The sequence below is a fragment of the Aethalodelphis obliquidens genome, unplaced genomic scaffold, assembly GCF_003676395.1.
Source record: "Aethalodelphis obliquidens isolate GAN/ISIS:26980383/991018 unplaced genomic scaffold, ASM367639v1 scaffold60, whole genome shotgun sequence".
NCBI lineage: Eukaryota > Metazoa > Chordata > Mammalia > Artiodactyla > Delphinidae > Aethalodelphis > Aethalodelphis obliquidens.
This window is the reverse complement of record NW_020838004.1, coordinates 2,582,585-2,606,621: the sequence shown is the minus strand read 5'-3', so window position 1 is coordinate 2,606,621 and position 24,037 is coordinate 2,582,585. Positions and strand designations below refer to the sequence as shown.

The 24,037-nt window shown below is 42.5% G+C and overlaps 1 protein-coding gene across 2 annotated transcripts in view; it reads right to left on the bottom strand.

The window, feature by feature from the left end:
* Positions 1–24,037, bottom strand: part of FAT3 (FAT atypical cadherin 3) — a 565,154-nt gene that overhangs the window by 72,241 nt on the left and 468,876 nt on the right. For both annotated transcript variants that reach the window (XM_027087767.1, XM_027087765.1), the window contains exons 10-12: positions 21,066–21,262; positions 19,895–20,048; positions 17,071–17,304 (exon numbers count right to left, since the gene is read on the bottom strand). In XM_027087767.1, coding sequence (XP_026943568.1) covers positions 17,071–17,304; positions 19,895–20,048; positions 21,066–21,262 — 585 coding nt within the window. The remainder of the gene's footprint in view (positions 1–17,070; positions 17,305–19,894; positions 20,049–21,065; positions 21,263–24,037) is intronic.

Here is a 24,037-nt window from a genome sequence, read left to right as displayed (position 1 = left end):
AGGGAAAAATTTACATCTTTATTTTCAGTAACCTCTAACTGGATTTAGCACAACATTCAATGGTAAATGTTGGCAACTGATCACTGTAGTATGGGCAGCAGCTGTGCTTCTGTAACCAACAGAAATCACAACTATTTTCATAATTTATAGTTGTGGCACATACCCACCCTGCTTACCACTACTCCAAAATATAAAAGTTATGAGATCTACTGTGTTAGATCTTATTTAATGTATTAAGGCAGAAATTCATATTACTATATAACAAGTTTAAACAATATTTGGACCCCATTCCTTCTGTAACTTTTTGTATTTTATTTTATGAATTGTAAAACATTATCCTGAGACATGGTCTGTAGGTATCACCAAACTGTTAAAGTACTGGTGGCACAAAAAGTTTAGGAATTCCTAAGCAAGTGGCTCTCCAAGTGCGGTCCTGGGACAGCAGCATTAATATCCCCTGGAAATTAGTCCGATTTCCAACAAGCTCTCAGGTGATACTCTTGGTCCAGGGACCACTTTTTGAGAACCACTGCCCTTGACTAAAATATAACTATTGATATCTATTAACCAAGCCTCCTTTGGTGCCACTAACTAGTTTTTCTTTCAGGGCAAGTTAACCCTTCAGAGTTTATTCATATGTTAAATAGAACAATAACAAAAATATCTGCCAACCTGCAGAAGTTGTTGTGAGAAGAGGAAATAATGTATCTGCAGTACTTGGCATGGTGCCTGGTATGTAGTAGAAGCTCACAAAGTAAATGTTATTAGTCGTATTATGATTTTTGTCATTTAAAATTCTTACCAAGCCCCAGTCTTGCCTTTCGGGGCTTAAGAGTGGGAGAGAAGAGATATGCAAGCAGTTCCATGTAAGGAAAATCTTGAGATGCTGCTGGAGATTAGAGCAGGATATCCAGCTGCAAAGAGGGCAGGTGTGGCTCAATGTAGTTCCCTCATTTCTAGTCACTCTTGGGTGAGCCTCTCACTCACCCTTCAAGGTTGGCAAAGCAAGCACTACACTTGTCCTTCTAACATTATACTCATAAAAGAGGAAACAGTCTGAGGGAGACCAGTTACTAGCTGAAGGTCATGAAGCTTGCACACGGCACAGGGCACTAATCATCCAGGGCTTTCCACACACCCTTGTGGCCTCTTGAACTCTGGTTACTAGGAGATGTGTCCCTGAAGGACATTTAGGGATTAACCCCACGATATGCAGGGTCTAGAGGAGGCCAGGGGTGCTGGCTCAGCTGAGGTATGAGGCTGCCAAGAAGCTATCTACTTGGGAAGTCCTAAAAGAGAAAAATGGCAGGCCACCTGCATGCCTCCATTGTGGGATACATGGGTACCTCCAACTTCCTTCACAGACTCCACAGACTGACACTTCTCTCTGCCCCACACAGCTGGGTGCCGAAGGCTACGGAAAAGGAATGCTTCAGAATTTATCTCTTTTGTCAGGTGTGACATTTTTCTTTTGCTTTTGGGGCCCAGTGTAAAGGTAACATATTCAGCTAAGTCCTTCCAAGAGTACATGCTGAATGGATATTTGTTTTCCTCCATGAGACTAGAAGGTGAAGATGAAAGATTTAAAATCAAACTCCATTACAGGGACCTCTGTGAGACCAGAAGGGTGACGAGGGAATATTTAAAATCTAACACCATCCCAGGAGTTGACGCTTTGGCCATCATATCTGAAGGTAAGGGAGAGCTCCAGTAGACAAATGTTTCTGACTCTGACAGACTGGTCTGAATGACCCTCCCTCAGACTTCATCCCAGGACGATGCAGGAAACAGCCAGCCCAGAGCGCTCGACCCACATGCTTTTCTGTCATCCTTCCAGCACTTTGTGGTGCACTTGCACTTAACTCATCTCTTAGCTGTTCTTCCTGAGTCTTTTTTCACGGCTCAACAAGTGGCAGCCACACAAGGCTAGGAATGTGTCAGAAGAGGCAAGAAACAACTGGAGAGATCCATTTAAAGTGGTTTGGTCAGAAAGATCTCTATTTAATAACCCTCAGTGGTTATTTTCGTGAACATTCCTCTCAGGTAAATAATTTCCTGCTCTTTCATGAGGAGCTACACGCTCAGAGCAAATGATGCTCTGAGATACTGGGCCAGCCCTTCATTCTAACAAGATCCATTCTCTGGAAAACCAAGTTCATTCCAGCTTCTGCCCCATGAGAGCACGCTTGGAGTCATGATGCCATCTATCTCCCTTGTGAAATATGCAGAAAATGAATCCCCAAATGGACTGAAAGCTTACATTACTACAGTGAATGACAGTGCAAAATTAAGAATGCTGAGGGCTGCTGGAAAACAAACACTTGGGTAAAAATGGAAAAGTTCTGGGAATTCCCTGGTGGTCCAGAGGTTGGAACTCCACACTTCCTTGTTGGGGAGCTAGGATCCCACAGGCTACGTGACGCAGTCAGAAAAAAAAACTGGAAAAGTTCTGTCAAGAGATACGTGTTCTCTGTTTCTTTCCTGTTCTCTGTTAATATGAGGATCTAACTATTTTTTTTTTTTTTTTTTTTTTTTTTTGCGGTACGCGGGCCTCTCACTGTTGTGGCCTCTCCCGCTGCGGAGCACAGGCTCCGGACGCGCAGGCCCAGCAGCCATGGCTCACGGGCCCAGCCGCTCCGTGGCATGTGGGATCCTCCCGGATCGGGCACGAACCCGTGTCCCCTGCACCGGCAGGCGGACTCCCAACCACTGCACCACCAGGGAAGCCCGAGGATCTAACTATTAACTTTAGAGGGAAAAGCATCATTCTGGAAGACTCTGAGAGAGAACTTCTCATCTTTTCAATTTATGTAATTCACTCTACCGGTTGCGTCTGTTCATTTCTATAACCCAGCACCTACAGAGCCCTCAGTGGGTGAGGAATTTCTCTTCCCCACTTCTTTGTGACTCCCTCTCATGTTGCCTTTAGCCCCTGAAACTAGCTCCCTTCCCTCACCTCAGAGCGCCCAGCCCAGCTGCCGCCATGTTAGTCTCCTCTTACCAAATGGAGATGTCTGAGGGTGGATGTGTGCCTCCTAACTGGGTTATCCTCAGCATCTCCCTCTTAGTTTCTTCCTCTGAGTGTCAGTTGTTGTTTTTTCTTTTTGCCCCTCTCCTTCCTTTGATTTCTAAGGTCAAGTGGTCTCTCCAAACTGCTGAGGCTCACCCTCCCTACTCATATGAGTAATGCTACCCTCTCCAGTCTCTTTGGGACCTGCTGGGGCAGTTGTCCTTTCCTGCTTTCATCATTGTGGCAGAGACAACGAGTGCTCACTAAATACCCCATGGCCTCTCCTAAATTCCCCAGCCTCTTCTGACTACTTCTGGGCAAGGGAAAGTGACAGAGTGATGTGGGTCTCTCCCAGGCTGAGTTAGCTAAAAGCCTGTGTGCCTCCTTCATCCCTCTCCTCTCCTGCTGCAGTGACCTTGGGCACCAAGGGTCAAGAAGATCCTGTTGACAGGATGGAGGGACCAGATCTCCACGTCACTGAATGGACTCATGCTAACCTGCACTTCGGGGCAAGAAATAAACTTTTGCTGGACTAAGCCACTGGGATTTTTAAAAAGTTACCTCAGTCTCGTCAAGCCTATCTTGGCTAATACAATCCTCATCTCTTTCTTTCTCTTTTGCTACTGGATCGTTCCCCTCTTCTTGACCCAAGTTCAAGCCCCCACCCTTTTTTTTTTAACATCTTTATTGGAGTATAATTGCTTTACAATGGTCGGTTAGTTTCTGCTATATAACAGAGTGAATCAGCTATACATATACATATATCCCCATATCTCCTGCCCCTTGCGTCTCCCTCCCTCCCACCCTCCCTATCTCACCCCTCTAGGTGGTCACAAAGCACCAAGCTAATCTCCCTGTGCTATGCGGCTGCTTCCCACTAGCTAGCTATTTTACATTTGGTAGTGTATGTATGTTCATTCCACTCTCTCACTTCGTGCCAGCTTGCCCTTCCCCCTTCCCATGTCCTCAAGTCCATTCTCTAGTAGGTCTGCATCTTTATTCCCATCTTGCCCTTAGGTTTTTCATGAAGATTTTTTTTTTTTTAGATTCCATATATATGTGTTAACATATGGTATTTGTTTTTCTCTTTCTGACTTATTTCACTCTGACTTACTTCACTCTGTATGACAGTCTCTAGGTCCATCCACCTCACTACAAATAACTCAATTTAGTTCCTTTTTATGGCTGAGTAATATTCCATTGTATATATGTGCCACATCTTCCTTATCCATTCATCTGTCAATGGACACTTAGGTTGCTTCTATGTCCTGGCTATTGTAAATAGAGCTGCAATGAACATTGTGGTACATGACTCTTTTTGAATTGTGGTTTTCTCAGGGTATATGCCCAGTAGTGGGATTGCTGGGTGGTATGGTAGTTCTATTTTTAGTTTTTTAAGGAACGTCCATACTGTTCTCCATAGCGGCTGTATCAAATGACATTCCCACCCACAGTGCAAGAGGGTTCCCTTTCTACACACCCTCTCCAGCATTTATTGTTTGTAGATTTTTGATGATGGCCATTCTGACCAGTGTGAGGTGATACCTCTTTGTAGTTTTGTTTTGCATTTCTCTGATGATTAGTGATGTTGAGCATCCTTTCATGTGTTTGTTGGCAATCTGTATATCTTCTTTGGAGAAATGTCTATTTAGGTCTTCTGCCCATTTTTGTATTGGGCTGTTTTTTTGATATTGAGCTGCATGAGCTGCTTGTATATTTTGGAGATTAATCCTTTGCCAGTTGCTTCATTTGCAAATATTTTCTCCCATTCTGAGGGTTGTCTTTTCGTCTTGTTTATGGTTTTCTTTGCTGTGCAAAAGCTATTAAGTTTCATTAGGTCCCATTTGTTTATTTTTGTTTTTATGTTCATTTCTCTAGGAATTGGGTCAAAAAGGATCTTGCTGTGATTTATATTGTAGAGTGTTTTGCCTATGTTTTCCTCTAAGAGTTTTTTTTTTTTTTTTTTTTTTGTGGTACACGGGCCTCTCACTGTTGTGGCCTCTCCCGCTGCGGAGCACAGGCTCCGGACGCGCAGGCTCAGCAGCCATGGCTCACGGGCCCAGCCGCTCCACGGCATGTGGGATCTTCCCAGACCGGGGCACGAACCCGCGTCCCCTGCATTGGCAGGTGGACTCTCAACCACTGCGCCACCAGGGAAGCCCTGAGAGTTTTATAGTGCCTGGCCTTACATTTAGCTCTTTATTCCATTTTGAGTTTATTTTTGTGTATGGTGTTAGGGAGTGTTCTAAGTTCTTTCTTTTACATGTAGCTGTCCAGTTTTCCCAACACCAATTATTGAGGAGGCTGTCTTTTCTCCATTGTATATTCTTGCCTCCTTTATCAAAAATAAGGTGACCATATGAGTGTGGTTTTATCTCTGGGATTTCTATCCTGTTCCGTTGATCTATATTTCTGTTTTTGTGCCAGTACCATACTGTCTTGATTACTGTAGCTTTGTAGTATAGTCTGAAGTCAGGGAGCCTGATTCCTCCAGCTCCGTTTTTCCTTCTCAAGATAGCTTTGGCTATTGGGGGTCTTTTGTGTTTCCATACAAATTGTGAAATTTCTTGTTCTACTTCTTTGAAAAATTCCATTGGTAGTTTGATAGGGATTGCATTGATCTGTAGATTGCTTTGGGTAGTATAGTCATTTTCACAATGTTGATTCTTCCAATCCAAGAACATGGTATATCTCACCATCTGTTTGTATCATCTTTCATTTCTTTCATCAGTGTCTTATAGTTTTCTGAATACACGTCTTTTGTCTCCCTAGGTAGGTTTATTCTTAGGTATTTTTTTCATTGCAACGGTAAATGGGAGTGTTTCCTTAATTTCTCTTTTAGATTTTTCATCATTAGTGTATAGGCGATTTCTGTGCATTAATTTTATATCCTGCTACTTTACCAAATTCATTGATTAGCGCTAGTAGTTTTCTGGCAGCATCTTTAGGATTCTCTATGTATAGTATCATGTCCTCTGCAAACACTGACAGCTTTACTTCTTCTCTTCTGATCTGGATTCCTTTTATTTCTTTTTCTTCTCTAATGGCTGTGGCTAAAACTTGAAATACTATATTGAATGACAGTGGTGACAGTGGGCAACCTTGTCTTGTTCCTGATCTTAGTGGAAATGTTTTCAGTTTTTCACCATTGAGAATGATGTTAGCTGTGGGTTTGTCATATATGGCCTTTATTATGTTGAGGTAAGTTCCCTCTATGCTTACTTTCTGGTGGGTTTTTATCATAAATGGGTGTTGAATTTTGTTGAAAGCTTTTTCTGCATCTGTTGCGATGATCATATGGTTTTTATCCTTCAATTTATTAATATGGTATATCACATTGATTGATTTGCGTGTATTGAAGAATCCTTTCTGGGATTATTCATGGGATAAACCGCACTTGATCATGGTGTGTGGTCCTTTAAATGTGCTGTTGGATTCTATTTGCTAGTATTTTGTTGAGGAGTTTTGCATCTATGTTCATCAGTGATATTGGCCTGTAGTTTTCTTTTTTTGTGATATCTTTGTCTTGTTTTGGTATCAGGGTGATGGTGGCCTTGTAGAATGAGGTTGGGAGTGTTCCTCCCTCTGCTATATTTTGGAAGAGTTTGAGAAGAATAGGTGTTAGCTATTCTCTAAATGTTTGATATAATTCGTCTGTGAAGCCATCTGGTCCTGTGCTTGTGTATGTGATTGGTCTGTTTATATTTTCTATTTCTTCCTGGTTCAGTCTTGGAAGGTTGTGCTTTTCTAAGAACTTGTCAATTTCTTCCAGGTTGTCCATTTTACTGGCATATAGTTGCTTATAGTAAACTCTCATGATCCTTTGTATTTCTGCAATATCAGTTGTTACTTCTCCTTTTCCATTTCTAATTCTATCGATTTCAGTCTTCTTTTTTCTTGATGAGTGTGGCTAATTGTTTACAAATTTTGTTTATCTTCTCAGAGAAGCAGGTTTTAGTTTTATTGATCTTTGCTATTGTTTCCTTCATTCCTTTTTCATTTTTTTTTTATCTGATCTTTATGATTTCTTTCCTTTTGCTAACTTTGGTGTCTTTTTGTTCTTCTTTCCCTAATTGCTTTAGGTGTAAGGTTAGGTTGTTTATTTGAGATGTTTCTTGTTTCTTGAGGTAGGATTGTATTGCTATAAACTTCCTGCTTAGAACTGCTTTTGCTGCATCCCATAGGTTTTGGTTCATTGTGTTTTCATTGTCATTTGTTTCTAGGAATTTTTTGATTTCCTCAGTTATCTCTTGGCTATTTCATAGTGTATTGTTTAGCCTCCATGTGTTTGTATTATTTACAGATTTTTTTCCTGTAATTGATATCTAGTCTCAAAGCATTGTGGTCAGAAAAGATACTTGATATGATTTCAATTTTCTTACATTTACCACGCTTGATTTGTGACCCGAGATATGATCTATCCTGGAGAATGCTCCATGAGTACTTAAGAAGAAAGTGTATTCTGTTGTTTTTGGATGGAATGTCCTATAAATATCAATTAAGTCCATCTTGTTTAATGTATCATTTAAAGCTTGTGTTTCCCTATTTATTTTCGTTTTGGATGATCTGTCCATTGGTGAAAGTGGGGTGTTAAAGTCCCCTACTATGAGTGTATTACTGTCGATTTATGCTTTTATGGCTGTTAGCATTTGCCTATGTATTGAAGTGCTCCTATGTTGGGTGCATAAATATTTACAATTGTTATATCTTCTTCTTGGATTGTCCATTGATCATTAAGTGGTGTCCTTCTTTGTCTCCTGTAATAGTCTTTGTTTTAAAGTCTGTTTTGTCTGATATGATAATTGCTACTCCAGCTTTCTTTTGATTTCCATATGCATGGAATATCTTTTACACCCCCTCACTTTCAGTCTGTATGTGTCCCTAGGTCTGAAGTGGGTCTCTTGTAGACAGCATATATATGGGTCTTGTTTTTGTATCCATTCAGCCAGTCTATGTCTTTTGGTTGGAGCATTTAACCCATTTATATTTAAGGTTATTATCAATATCTATGTTCCTATTATCATTTTCTTAATTGTCTTGGGTTTTTTATTGTAGGTCTTCTCGTTCTCTTGCGTTTCCTGCCTAGAGAAGTTCCTTTAGCATTTGTTGCAAAGCTGGTTTGGTGGTGCTGAATTCTGTTAGGTTTTGCTTGTCTGTAAAGGTTTTAATTTCTCCATGGAATCTGAATGAGATCCTTGCTGGGTAGAGTAATCTTGGTTGTAGGCTTTCATCACTTTAAATATGTCCTGCCACTCCCTGCTGGCTTGCAGAGTTTCTGCTGAAGGATCAGCTGTTAACCTTATGGGGATCCCCTTGTATGTTATTTGTTGTTTTTCCCTTGCTGCTTTTAATATTTGTTCTTTGTATTTAGTTTTTGATAGTTTGATTAATATGTGTCTTGGTATGTTTCACCTTGAATTTACCCTGTATGGGACTCTCAGCATTTTCTCGACTTGATTGACTATTTGCTTTCCCATATTAGGGAAGTTTTCGACTATAATATCTTCAAATATTTTCTCAGTCCCTTTCTTTTTCTCTTCTTCTGGGACCCCTATAATTCAAATGTTGGTGTGTTTCATGTTGTCCCAGAGGTCTTTGAGACTGTCCTCAATTCTTTTCATTCTTTTTTCTTTTTTCTGCTCTGCAGTAGTTATTTCCACTATTTTATCTTCCAGGTCACTTCTCCGTTTTTCTGCCTCAGTTATTCTGCTATTGATCCCTTCTAGAGAATAATTTCATTTATTGTGTTATTCACCATTGTTTGTTTGCTCTTTAGTTCTTCTAGGTCCTTTTTAAATGTTTCTTGTATTTTCTCCATTCTATTTCCAAGATTTTGGATCGTCTTTACTATCATTACTCTGAATTCTTTTTCATGTAGACTGCCTATTTCCTCTTCATTTGTTTGGTCTGGTGGGATTTTACTTTACTACTTCATCTTCTGTGTGTTTCTCTGTATTCTCATTTTGCTTAACTTACTGTGTTTGGGGTCTCCTTTTCACAGGCTGCAGGTTCGTAGTTCCCATTGTTTTTGATGTCTGCCCCCAGTGGCTAAGGTTGGTTCAGTGGGTTGTGTAGGCTTCTTGGTGGAGGGGAGTAGTGCCTATTTTCTGGTGGATGAGGCTGCATATTGTGTTTCTGGTGGGTAGGACCTCGTCCAGTGGTGTATTTTGGGGTGTCTGTCACCTTATTATGATTTTAGGCAACCTCTCTGCTAATGGGTGGGGTTGTGTTCCTGTCTTGCTAGTTATTTGGCATAGGGTGTCCAGCACTGTCGTTTGCTCATGGTTGAGTGGAGCTGAGTCTTAGCATTGAGGTGGAGATCTCTAGGAGAGCTTTCACAGTTTGATATTACGTGGAGCTGGGAGATCTCTGGTGGACCAATGTCCTGAACTTGGCTCTCCGACCTCAGAAGCACAGGCCTGATACCTGGCCAGAGCACCAAGACCCTGTGAGCCACATGGCTCAGAAGAAAAGGGAGGAAAAAAGAAAGAAAGAAAGAAAAGAAAAGAAAGTAATTAAAATAAAAGAAAATATTAAAAATTAATTTAAAAAAAAGAAAAGAAAGAAAGAAGAGTCCAACCAAATGAAAAAACAAATCCATCAATGATAACAAGTGCTAAAAACTATACTTAAAAAAATAAAAATAAAAGTAAACAGACAGACAGAACCCTAGGGCAAATGGTAAAAGCAAAGGTATACAGACAAAATCACTTGAGGAAGCATACACATACACACTCACAGAAAGAGAAAAAGGAAAAAAAAAAAAGAAATATATATCATTGCTCCTAAGGTCCAGCGCCTCAATTTTGGGATGATTCATTGTCTATACAGGTATTCCAGAGATGCAGGGTACATCAAGTTGATTGTGGAGATTTAATCTGCTGCTCCTGAGGCTGCTGGGAGAGATTTCCCTTTCTCTTCTTTGTTCGCATAGCTCCTGGGGTTCAGGTTTGGATTGGCCCCGCCTCTGTGTGTAGGTTGTCTGAGGGTGTCTGTTCTTTGCTCAGGCAGGACAGGGTTAAAGTAGCAGCTGATTCGGGGGCTCTGGTTCACTCAGGCCGGGGGGAGGGAGGGGTATGGATGTGGGGCGGGCCTGCGGCGGCAGAGGCCAGCGTGATGTTGCACCAGCCTGAGGCGCGCCATGTGTTCTCCCAGGGAAGTTGTCCCTGGATCCCGGGACCCTGGCAGTGTCGGGCTGCACAGGCTCCCGGGAGGGCAGGTGTGGATAGTGACCTGTGCTCGCACACAGGCTTCTTGGCGGCTGCAGCAGCAGCCTTAGCGTCTCATGCCCCTCTCTTGTGTCCGCCCTGGTAGTCACGGCTCACGCCTGTCTCTGGAGCTCGTTTAGGTGGTGCTCTGAATCCCCTCTCCTCAGGCACCCCAAAACAATGGTCTCCTGCCTCTTCCTCAGTTCCAGACCTTTTCCCGGACTCCCTCCCGGCTAGCTGTGGCGCACTAGCCCCCTTCAGGCTGTGTTCACGCAGCCAACCCCAGTCCTCTCCCTGGGATCTGACCTCTGAAGCCCAAGCCTCAGCTCCCAGCCCCCGACCGTCCCAGCGGGTGAGCAGACAAGCCTCTCGGGCTGGTGAGGGCTGGTCGGCACCGATCCTCTGTGCGGGAATCTCTCCACTTTGCTCTCTGCATCCCTGTTGCTGTGCTCTCCTCCGTGGCTCCGAAGCTTCCCCCCGTCACCCCCCATCTCCGCCAGTGAAGGGGCTTCCTAGTGTGTGGAAACCATTCCTCCTTCACAGCTCCCTCCCACTGGTGCAGGTCCCGTCCCTATTCTTTTGTCTGTTTTTTCTTTTGCCCTACCCAGGTACGTGGGGAGTTTCTTGCCTTTTGGGAGGTCTGAGGTCTTCTGCCAGTGTTCAGTAGGTGTTCTGTAGGAGTTGTTCCACATGTAGATGTATTTCTGGTGTATGTGTGGGGAGGAAGGTGATTGCCTCGCCTTACTCTTCTGACATCTTGAAGGTCTCTGAAAAGCCCCAACCCTTAAAACCCAACTTAAATGCTAATACCGCTTTGTGAATCCTTCCTGAATTGTCCCACTTGAAAATTCATTGCTCATGTTTTCATGTTCTCACAGGGACCTGTGCTAGCATTTTACATGTATTGACTAATCGTTACAAAATCCCTATTTTTTCTGGAGAAAATCATAATCCCAAAAGATACATGCACCCCAATGTTCATTGCAGCACTATTTACAAAGCCAGGACATGGAAGCAACCTAAATGTCCATTGAGAGAGGAATGGACAAAAAGATGTTGTACATATATACAATGGAATATTACTTAGCCACAAATAAGAATGAAATAATGTCATTAGCAGCAACATGGATGGACCTAGAAATTATCATAGTAAGTGAAGTAAGTCAGACAGAGAAAGACAAATATCATATGATATTGCTTATATGTGGAATCTAAAAGAATGGTACAAAGGAACTTATTTACAAAACAGAAACAGACTCACAGACTTTGAAAACAAACTTATGATTACCAAAGGGGAAACATGGGGGGAGGGATAAATTAGGAGTCTGGGATTAACATATACACACTACTATATATAAAACAGATAATCAACAAAGACCTACTGTATAGTGTAGGGAACTCTACTCAATATTCTGTCATAACCTATATGGGAAAAAATCTGCAAAAGAATGAATATAGGTATATGTATAACTGAATCACTTTACTGTACACCTGAAACTAACACAACATTGTAAATCAACTGTAGTCCAATATAAAATAGAAATTAAATTTAAAAATAAGCAAAATTCCTACTTTTACAGATGCAACTCTCTTATAACATTGATTCCATTTTTCTTTGAATGTTCTTTTGTGCTTGCCTGTTTCCCACTATGACTGTAAACCGCTCAAAGGCAAAGCCTCCCTACTCTGTCATGATTAACAAACTTATCTTTATTCCTGACTTTTTCCTGAAGGACTGTACTTTAATTCCCAATGTGTCTCCAGTTTTTCATCTTTCTACACCAGGTCCTGCTTCAGGCCACCTAAGCTATTTCTGTGCAAACAGCACCTGCACCTGGTGCACGAGTTTGAGTTCTTGTCTAGCCTGTCCATTGTGCCTTCAATCCAGTCAGTACCAAAATCGACAGATTTCACATGTAAAATCTCTCTCTCCTCTGCCCCTTCCTTTTATTTATTTATTTGGCTGTGCCGGGTCTTAGTTGCAGCATGAGGTATCTTTGTTGCCGTGTGTAGGATCTTCATTGCAGCATGCGGGATCTTTAGTTACGGCATGTGAACTCTTAGTTGTGGCATGGGGGATCTAGTTCCCTGACCAGGTATCAATCCTGGGCCCCCTGCATTGGGAGCATGGAGTCTTAGCCACTGGACCACCAGGGAAGTCCCTGCTCCTTCCTTTTATATCCCAAAGCTACTACTCGAATTTTGGCCCCGTGATCTTTCTTGATACTCTCCTAGAAGATTTCCTAACGCCCATGTTAGATGCTGCTATCAGATTAGCATTTCCCAAACCCAGAACTGATGAATTTCTTTTCTCCAAAGTGTTCGGTGGTTCTTTTCTATCTATTGGTTTAAGCACACAATTCCTGGTCTTTGTGAACCACCACAATCAGGCCCAGATGCCTTCTCTCATCTCACTGCCTTCTCTCTGTCCTTGACCATGTGATGACCTCCCAACTATTTAATTGGGTCCAGAGTTTCCCAGCTTTGCAACTTCATCCTCCTGGTTCCTGTTTTCCTGAAGGCCTTTCTCCCTCCGCCTGTTGAATCCCATTCATTCTGCGAGCTATGCCTTTTATTCAAGGTCTATGTGTTGCTGATTCATGCCCTTCACTACTGCATAGAACCTGGGCCTGTCACTGCACATTCCTGGTATAGTTCCTTCCAGAATGCCTGCTACGTAGCTACTCATTAAATATCAGTTATATTGAATGGAAAATAAATGTAATGAATGTTACAAGCTTCCAAGTTTCTCCAAAATCCCTGAAAGAAGTTCTAAACTTTGTAGGAAATATTTTACAGGAAAGGGGTGAGTTGCTCATTAGAACATTTCCTTGCTTTATGTCCCTGATCCATAAGAGGAAAAATATGTCCTCTTGAATCTCAAATATCTGGACATTCACCTCTCAATAAATCATGGTCTCTGGCATATTTTCCAGTGCAAGTTTACATTTTATTTCCATGTCACTTTGCCTAAAATGGTCACAGATTTTAGCTCCAATTTTCACCTCTGCATATTCCCTTTGCTAGCTTAAAAAACCCTCAAAATTGAGAACCTGGACACAATTCCTATCTTAAGAGGTACAGTAAATAGTAAAATATTAACCCCAAAGAAGTGGTGCAACAAAAGGTCTCCTAATCTTTACTGAAAGTATTAAATTTTTGTAAATGTTAGGTCTTAAAGTCATGTCATTAGTTCATGGGATTGAGGATGTTTCCATTTTACAGGAAAACTAAGAATTTAACGCTGAAATCTAGACAGTTGCCATGCTATTTCTTAGAACTCATAAATTGGGTGCTAAAATGGTCTTGTCTTCCTCTGTTTTTATTTTATTCCTGACCTAGGCAGTTGGTTCATTATGAATAATGAATTTGGCATAGGAAAAGAGTTGTTTGGCTAAAAGCAATAATATTTTTTAAAATTTGGAAACCAGGATATGAAAGGTTAGCAAGTCACTGTATGCGTTTTGAATTTACGAAGCAATGGAATCGGATTTCAGATTAATATATCTTTGTCTTTTCTCTGCGGTTTATAGTGACTTAGTATATACTGCAGCCAAATGCTGTTGAAATCGTTTGTAACTTTAGGTAAAGGAATATGCTTAACAAAAGAAGTTTCATGAACCAAATAGCCCTGTCATTTTTACAAATGGAACCAATGTTCTTCACTAGGGTCAGAAACCAGTTAGACCACTTGGATGGATCTCAAAGGAATGATGCTGAGTGAAAAAGGCCATTTTCAAAAGGTGACAAACTACACGATTCCATTTAAATAACATTTGTGAAATAACAAAATTATAGATACGGAGATTAGTGGTTGCCAGGGGTTAGCAACTGGGAAGGAAGTGTGCGGAGGAGGTGGGTGTGGTGGTTACATGAAGCTTCACAGGTGATAAAGCTGCATAGAACCACACCCACACACAACCACACACAACCACACCCACACACAACCACACCCACACACAACCACACACAACCACACACACACAACCACACACACACACAACCACACCCCCACACAACCACCCCCACACCCACACACAACCACCCACACACAACCACCCACACACACACACACACACACAACCACACACACACACACGCACCTGCGCCAAAATCTGAGTGTACTACAGTTATGCAAGATGGTATCATTGGGAGAAAGGGTTGGGTGAAAAGTACATGCCACCTCCTGTACATTTTTGTTTTTGGCAACTTCCTGTGAACCTATGATTATTTCAAAATTAGAAGTTCTTTAAAAATCAGACATTTCCTTGTCACTTTAGAGAGCGGCCTATGAAGTCAGGTGGTAACATAAGCAAGCGAGGGGGCTGGGGATTGGGAGGGTGAGAACTGGCTGGTATCAAGGAGGCAGCTGCTACTAGGCTCCTAGCATGGTGGGACTGTGCACCTGGAATTGCTGAGTCTTCTGAGTGCTGTGTTTAGAAAATGCCAGAAATTGAAAATTCAAATCAGTATCTCTTGACTTTTGTTGACAATTAATTAATTCAAACTTTTTGGAACACTGTATGTAAGCCAAACTAAAGATACTGGAGGGCTGGATTCAGTCTTAACGATTCATGTGCAAACTCAGCTTCAGGCCAGAGGCTGAGTTTGGCCACCAGATGATTCGCCCACTCCACACACTGGTCATCTCAGTGTGCAGCTCAACGCTCCTCTGTGCTGCCTTACAGAAGACGGAGAAATGGGGAATCAGGCTGCTAATGAAAATGGCATGAGCCCCCAGTCACTGACACCCGGGACTCTGGAGAATGTGGGTTTGACTCTGGAATCCCCCTGCAGGCTCTGACCTAGACCTTCACACCCACCTCCTCAGCATGGTGCCTGGAGCAGGTGCTCAGCTTGCCTTTTTAGTGGTGTTCATTTGTTCTTTCCCGGCTGTCTTAGTTTTTATTTTTTTAAAGCTAAATGAATTCTACAAAAACTGAGAATATGACCCAGGATCTGGTATCCTATGCTCTGGTTTTCTGGAAGCGAATACAATAGCCTGGTGAACACATCTTATATGAGCAACACTCATAACTCCGTGTCTGTTTGAAGCTCTGAGCGTAAGCTAATTTTTTGCTCATTAGTGCAAATGAGCAGAGGGAGGTGCCGATAAGGTCGTTATTCTGGGTTTGGTCTTTGAAAGACTTTATCATCTCTGTCCTGCTAATGCCCAGAGTCTGGTCAACCCTTCTTCCCCAACTGCCAACCCGGACAGCTGACTCAGAAGAAGTGAGAAGGACGGGGCTAACTGCATACCCTCCAGCACAACCACATCTGTGAGTCAATAACCTCTCCCCCTCTCCACTCTCTGAAACATCATGTGCACTGATCAGACTCCCTCTGTGTTCTGTACAATCTCTAGTACATAGAGCATACCCAGTTCCTTTAGGAAGGAGGTGAGTAGAAAAACTCCAATTTTTAAAAATTGAAATTTTAGTTTAAATTAAAACATTTTTAGATCTTAAAATTTCATCTCTGGCCCAATTACACATTCTCAGAGTCAAATTTAAATTATTAATGATTCATTTGCATGATTTCTGTCCTCTTTTCCCCAAAAGTCTGCTATCAAGAGTCCACAGAATGTTTTCCAATCCTCATTTAAAAAAGAGTATTTGTAAGTATTACATAATTATAAATCAATAAAAGAGTCTTTTCCGGAATTCCCTGACGGTCCAGTGGTTAGGACTCGGCGCTTTCACTGCCAAGGGCCCAGGTTTGATCCCTGGTCGGGGAGCTAAGATCCCATAAGCCACGTGGCACAGCCAAAATGAAAAGAGTCTTTTCCTGTTTATCTTTTTTTTTTTTTACCAAGCTTTACAATATGCAGATTTTTAAAGGGTTGGTTCTCAGTCTCAGAAATTATGCTAATGAGGTAAGAACAATAATTCATAGTGTAGCCACTAATTTCTCTAAGGGGAAATATGCAGAGACCCTGAGCTCTACATTTGTTTTCAACTAATTATCATGTATTTACTTTTCCATTAGTCCAATAATTTTTCTTTCAATTCAGAATTAAGCAATAAGACCCTGAATTATATAAAGGCCTGTTTAGCATAACAGACACACCCCATCATTCCCCAGTCCCCTGATTTACAGCTCTTAAAATGCACAACCAAGAGGCTGTCTATATGCCCTTTCGTATTTAGATTCCATCATGCAGTCACCTCAATAACTTATGCATTCTCAGAAGGACTACCTAGCAATTAACTCCGATCTTTTCTAACTCACCATCTCATTATGTAAAGTGGATTGGAACACAAACTTTATTAGCAACTTTCAATTCTAATTCCTTCTTATCGCCCACACCCACACCCCTCCTAGTAATGTCAGTTTATATGAGCAAAATACTCTGGAAAACGGCAGTTAAAAAAAGTCCACATTGGACTGGCAGCACATTTCGTAATTGGTCTTTGCACTATGGGGTACCACCATAAATCGAGATTGCCGTATTTCAGCTAAAGCATGGGATGCAATTCTTTATAGAAATGGAAATGAATTCTCCCTGCCACACAACACAGCATTTTAACGATGTTCAGGAGGAATGGGCAAGTAAGAAAGCTATTATTTTTATGCTAAAGGTTAAAAAAAGTGCAAACCCCAAGATCTTTGTTAAAAGGTAAAGGAATTCATAGTATCGCTTCTTCAAATCCTAGAAAGAGGCGGGAAGATGCCTTGCAGAGTTCTCTTGTGCATATGAAGTGTGTCAGTGGAAGAGCTGAAATGTGGTTTAATGTACTTGTTTTCATGGTAAGGAGCCAGGGTGGGCTGATGAAACTAAAGGACAGGTAGCACCTGAAGATGTGTCAGATGTACAAACAGGGAGGCATCCCATCAGTGCAGCTGACTTACCGACATCGGGATCTACTGCTTGAACTCTGGTCAACAGAGCCTTGGTGGCTGTGTTCTCATAGACACAGGCGTTATAGTGGTCGGACGAAAACACTGGGGGGTTATCGTTCACATCCTCCAGGATCAGATGGACGTCAGACTGGCAGAACCTGCCACCCCCGTCGGTGGCCCTGGCGATGAGGCTGTATGCAGGGACCCTCTCCCGGTCCAACAGAGCCAAAGTTTTTAACTCACCTGTGAAAATAAATGACGTAGCTTTTCAAAAACTGTCTTTCTTTGAAGAGCAGAGAATCAATTATTGTACATACAGAATCCCCAGTGCAGGAAGGATCGCTGACATCTGGCTCCAGTGCGTCATGCTTTGAAAAATCGAGCAAGTTCAATTTTTTTAAGCATCAGGGAAAAAGTGATGGGATTCTGGACGCAACAAAAAACCAACTGTACGACCTTCAGATGAATTAATCCCACTGTGAAGCCTCTTGTTTCAGGGATTCCTTCTCTTGGCAGCATGGAGAAGCTCCACACCTCTTTAAACATCTCAAGAACTGCTCTGGAGATCGGCCTTGTTTCTGGATTTTCTCCAGAAAAAAAGCATGAAAAATGGACCAGTGTCCTTAGTTCTCTAACGGTCCATCAGGTCCATGATTTGTAAACTCAGAAGGGGCAGTCTGTCTCCTTCCAGATATTTAACATTTTTTTTTTACCCCATCTTTTAGAGAAAAACAGTCAAAACAGGCTGGCTTTAGCAGAAAGAGGTCATGAAGGCGAACCCCTACTGTGCCAGGCGAACCCCACTTGCTGGAGAGTGGTAGGGCCTGTGGCTGTTGGGGGAGGATTCCAGTGGGGGCTTATCTGAGAAGCTTAAAGCAGCAGCTCTTTGGCAACCAACATGGAGGGAGGTTATGTCTGTATTTTTTTTTGTTTGTTTTATGTCTGTATTTTAATCACTCAGATAGCTGTACTGGTCCTGAGTGTCAGCCCCTGTGGGGATTTTGTTATTCTTGCTACCTAAATTTTAATGGATGAGGGCAATAAGCACAATGACAGAGCTGAATAAATACTGTTTGGTGAAAAGTAGGACTCATGAAATATTATTATGTACTCTTAACAAAATCAGTAGAAGTCACTGGGACGAAGCCATCTATACTTATAAAGCTGTCCCTCCTATGGCTTCCTGACTGCAGCCAGTTCTCAAATCTAGCCTGGATCATTCTCCCCTGCTCCAAAACACCCAGGGGTTTTTCAGTTGGGCATTCAAGACCCTCCAAAATCTGACCTAAAGTTGTTTTTCCACCACTTTTCTCACGAGCCATTCTGCGGCTCCTCTGACCAGTGACAATGTTGTACACAGCTTTCCCTGGATGTGCCGTGCTCTCTGCCCACGCTGCCCCCGTGACCGGCAGTGTCCTGCTTTAGCTCCTAGAATCCTGGCTCATTTCAAATGCCAGCTCTGCTTTAAAAGTTTCTCCTTCCCTCTTATCAGAATATTAGCTACTTCTTCCTCTGTGCCCCGATATATCTCTCCTGATATCTCTCCCGGGCACTCATTCTGTCTTTCACTATTATTGTTGTTATTTCTGTTATTATTAGTATTGACTTACAGCTCTGTCTTCTCCACTGGGTTACAATATCCCTTGGGGATGCTTTGTTTGGTTCATCTTGGAATCGAACACAAATATCCCATAAAGTACTTTTAGGTCTAGTAGTTAATAAATGTTACCTATTCAATAAAAAATTGCCAGGCCTCTTTAGCCAAGTAGCATATTGTTATGTAGCTAAGCCCTTCCCAGTAAGAAGCACCGGACATGGGAGAGAGCTAGGGAGGAACTAATACCTCCTGGAGACTCAGAAATTAGTTGTTGTTCATTATGATGAACACAACACTGGAAATATGCAAATTATTCAATCTTTACACTTCATTGAAAAATTGTCAATGGATGGGCCATCCAATACACAACACGGAGATAATCTACCTCCATAGACAATGCCTTTTCCATTATCTATGGCCTTCAATGCGGGCATCTGCCTTTAGGGTACATAACCTTTCACCTTATAAATTTTACCTCAATATGTAAGCAAGTCTGAGGACTCATAGCTTTGGAGAAACTAGACAGGAATGATGAATAAAAACCAGACAAGGGCTTCCCAGGTGGCGCAGGGGTTGAGGGTCCGCCTGCTGATGCAGGGCACACGGGTTCGTGCCCCGATCCGGGAAGATCCTACATGCCGTGGAGCGGCTGGGCTTGTGAGCCATGGCCGCTGAGCCTGCGCGTCCGGAGCCTGTGCTCCACAACGGGAGAGGCCACAACAGTGAGAGGCCCGCGTACCGCAAAAAAACAAACAAACAGACAAGTATGTTAATAAGCATCCTTATGGATGTAAACCATAGGGATGTAAACATAGGGATGTTTCATCCCTATGGATGAAATCCCCAAAAGGGATTTCAACAGGGCAAAACTCTCCTTACTATGCACTGCTGTCTGGTTTGCATGGAAACTTGCATTTGTGATAGAATTCTATTTATACTATTTATAGGTCAGCTGCTTTAACTCATGGATATGAGAAAGAGGAGAAGCAAACAGACACATCCGATTACTTGGTGCTGCTAAATGTAGGTAAAGTCAGGGCAAGTCTTATAGGCCACGTGAGGTTTCTGTCCTCCAAACACCATGTGCTACTGGTATTTCTTAAGAGTCCAAGATAGCAGGGCATCATATCAAGGCTCTTGTATACTAACTACCCCCTAGTGATAAGACCATGTGAGAGTTTAACTTCTCTCGTGGATTAACAATGGCATTTACCCAAAGAATAAATTTCGCCTTACCACTTTGTGAATCTAGAAAAAATTCATTGTTTCCAGATCCATAGAGTGAGTATCGTATATCTCCATTGGATCCAATATCAGCATCCTTGGCACTGACCTTCAGGATGATTTTGTTTGATGGAATGTCTTCGGGAAATAATGCTGTATATGCAACCTAGGCAAAGGTAAAGAAAGGGAATTGAATCATTAGTGTTTGTGGGGCAATTGTCATATTTAGCATTATAAATGATTTCTTTAAAAATGCATTCGCATAATTTATCTTCAGCTATGTTTTTCCTTTACCACAGAATCATCTTATACCATATGATGAAACAGAGAATATCTCTTGCTTTGCGCCTCCCATGCTCGTCATCAACAACTACTGATTGGGCACCTACTGTGTGCTAGGTACCACTGAGATGCTAGAAGTACAACGGAGAAGAAAACAGACAAAAGTCCACCCCTGTGGAACCATGACGCACATCACATATTGATCATGCCCCTCTCAGTCCTTGGGACCCTTCCACTCTTTAAAGAGCCACTACTAACATCTGGCATTAGTATGAGAGACTAAATCTATTTGCAACACTTTTCTGAGCTAAAGAGCACCAATACTGTCTCTCAATCCACATGTAAGGAAAAGGTAAATGAAGGGTGATTTAACTTTGGTAAGAAAGGAAATAAAATCAATTACTGGCACCTTGCATTCGCTGTCACGCTTTGAACTGTGGTGGAAAGGCCACTTCATAAGGGGTCTGGAGAGTCAGCTTCATTACCAATGTTGCTACCAACCAGCTGTGTAACCTTATACAAAAAAAGTAATTCATACTTCTGAGTGGTCCATTCTTCTTTTATGAAATAGGTGATTCAGACAGAAAAATTCATAGTGTCCTTTATGAGTCCTTAAAAATTATTTAATTTTGAGACTCCTGGTTTTATTTTTCTGTTTGTTTGATTTTTTTGGTGGGCAGAATTAGGTACTGATCGTGCTAACTATACTCTTTTCATGTTTATAATATTTCATCCTAGAGTTTGCCTCTTACCCTCTTATAACCATTTGGAGCTCGTTAATTAGGGAGATAAGATGAGAAAGCAGCCTGGCCTTAAGGAGAAAAGTGAAATGGGTTTTGACTTAATTTTAGATAAGCAGAGTAAAAAGCAGTGATATATCCGACACAGCCACAAATCTCACCTGATCACACACTGGGCTGTTGTCATTCACATCACTGACAGTCACTTCCACCATGGCCTGAGTGACAAAGAGCCCATCAGTGGCAGTGATATTGAGGAAGTAGATGTCTTGTTCTTCTCTATCCAGAGGTCTCTTCACGTAGACCTTCCATTCGCTCTGCACCAGGCCCAGGGCAAACCTTCCTCGGGGGTTCCCTCCTGTGGTGAAAAAAGAGTTTTTGAAGATGTGAAATGAAAAGCTTTGATCTCCACCTACAGCAAGAGGCCTGTGCGGGGTCATCCAGGTGCCTCTCAAACTGCATCGTTTACGATGCTGAAAAAAAATGGACACTCACTTCCTTTTGACTCTCCTGCAACAAAGCACGATATTTATATGCTTGGCTTGTGTGGAAAGTAAAACAGTAACTTTCCAAGAGAAGAAAATGCACTTAGAGAAGCTGGAGATGATCTCTTGTTTAGCTCCCCTTAAGGACAATCAAATTCAAACTGTGAACAATCGATCTTCTTATTGGGCTGATACAACTGTCTTTCCACTTCGTCTCAAGAGAGGATGTAATACACTATAGCTCTTGTTACCAAGACAATTTCATTAGCCGATGATCATGCAATCAAGGAAAGGCAGTCAGTTCTATTAAGGAATCTTAATGAAGCCTTTATCATACCGCAGCTCTTCTTATAAGGACTGAAGTTTGGGGAAGAAAAGTTTGTGTGACAGAGGAAGACCCATTAGGATTAAATAGCCCCAATGCAGGGTCATTGAAGGAGCCGTTCAAAGATAAGCACTGCAATTAGATCAAATTTAACACAGTGAAGCTGGTGAAAATGGAAGAAACACGTAGAAAAGCTGGAGTGGAACCGCTCTTGATGAGGCTGAAACAATGAATGTAGTCCCAGCAATATGACTTTCCCACATCACTGAATTACAGGGAGACAAAAGCAGCTTGGAGGAAGGAAGAAGAAAACCACCTGGACCTTCCAGACCTGAAGGGGGAAATAATGTCACTTCAAACACGGAGGAAGACTGGACGAGACAACTGGCAAGAAGTCCGGAATCCAGTTAGGTCATCGCCGTCTCGTTTGTTTGGGCATTCACACGTATTTGTCACCTGCTCTGGGCCAGGCACTGTGCCAGGCAGTGGGGCTACAGCAGTGGCCAAAAGTGACCAAAATCCCTGCTCTTGTGGTGGAGCTCACTTTCTGATGGGAAAGACTGACAATAAACAAATAAATAAGGAAAGCCTACTGCCTGCTGGCTGCTGCTTCACTGAAAAAGGGGAGCCACCTCATCTTCTTACAATGAATCTGTAAAAGAATAGAGGGCAAACCCATGGTCCTGCCGGAGGGACTGAGTGAGAAGCAGTGGAACCTTGAGCGCCAGACTGTACTCTGGATATAAGGCATGGGGGGTGGGGGGGACGGGCATCCAGGGGCTCAGCAGTGTGGAACAACTGTAACCAAGCAGGACCCTATGAGGCCTTCCTACAATAGACCTCCACCTGCCTTTTGTCTGTAGGAAAACTTTAACCAAAGAATAAATTCAATCAGAGAAGTGAGAAAATGCAGAAAGAAAGGAAAACAGTCAAGCAAGACAAAATAATAATACTTTAGCCATTAAACAAAGTCAAGGCCTTTATTCTTCCTCAAGGGCTATAGGTAATATTCTGAGCCATGTCCTTTGAGCTGTTTTGCAGATACTGAATCCTCCACCAGGTAGAAGAATTTAACTGTGTGCTGCCCACAAGCACGTAGACCCCAGACCGGTTGGAACCAGGAGGTTGATGAAGCTGACTCCCCATTACCTCACCACCAGCCAATCAGAATGTCTGTGAGCTGATCACGCCCTGCTCCTTGAACACTAGACGACTCTTCATTACCCTCTCCAGGGTGGGACACACAGTCTTGAGGGTATGAACCTGCTGTGGCCCCCTTTGCCTGGCAAAGCAATAAAGCGATTTCTTTCTACTTCACCCCAAACTCTTGTCTCCAAGATTTAATCTGGCACCGGTGCACAGAGGCCAAACTTTGGCAAAACAATGACAGGATAAATGGACCGTACTGGGCAGATAGTGCAGAGAAGGTGAGGGCTGCACATTCCTCTAGGGCAGTGGTTCTCAACTCAACTGACAGTGGCTGTGCGCAAACCCCTGGGACATTTGTCAGCGAGAGACATTTCTGAATGTCACATCAGGGGTGATGCTGGTGGTGGTGCTACTGGAATCTAGTGGAAAGAAACCAGAGGTGCTGGTAATCATCCTACAATGCCACAAAAGAGACTTACCCAGCCCTCTGTGCCAGTAATGTTGAGGCTGAGAAACATGCTCTGGTGAGGCACGGGGTCCTCCCTGGAAAATCACTTTCCTCTACCACGGGCTACGATGCAATTTTACTTCAGTTGAATATGATTTCAGCATGCACAAATGTAACCTCTCTATCAAATGCTTCTGGTGCAGGCCCACACTGCTCTTTTGCGAAATAAAATGATTAATCGCCCTTTGTTCATCAGTGGCAGGTCAGCCAAGTTGTGTGACATCAAGAGCAAAAGTTAAAGCTAATAAAAAGCCGTTGGTGGTTGGCACGGCTAATAGCAGCAGTAGCTTGAAGCTACTCTGTTCTCATTACTTTGGTAAAGTTAGTGGGATGGTCCCTTCAACCATCCACTGAGAATTCAGAGACGATGTGTAAATAATTAAAGCTGAGTATTTAACCATTCTTCCAAATAGAAAAGTATCCTCAGAATGCCTAAGAAGGGTTTCCCTGGTGGCGCAGTGGTTAAGAATTTGCCTGCCAATGCAGGGAACACGGGTTCGAGCCCTGGTCCGGGAAGATCCCACATGCCGCGGAAACTAAGCCTGCGCGCCACAACTACTGAGCCTGCGCTCTAGAGCCCGCGAGCCACAACTACTGGAGCCCGCATGCCTAGAGCCCGTGCTCCACAACAAGAGAAGCCACCACAATGAGAAACGCGCGCTTTGC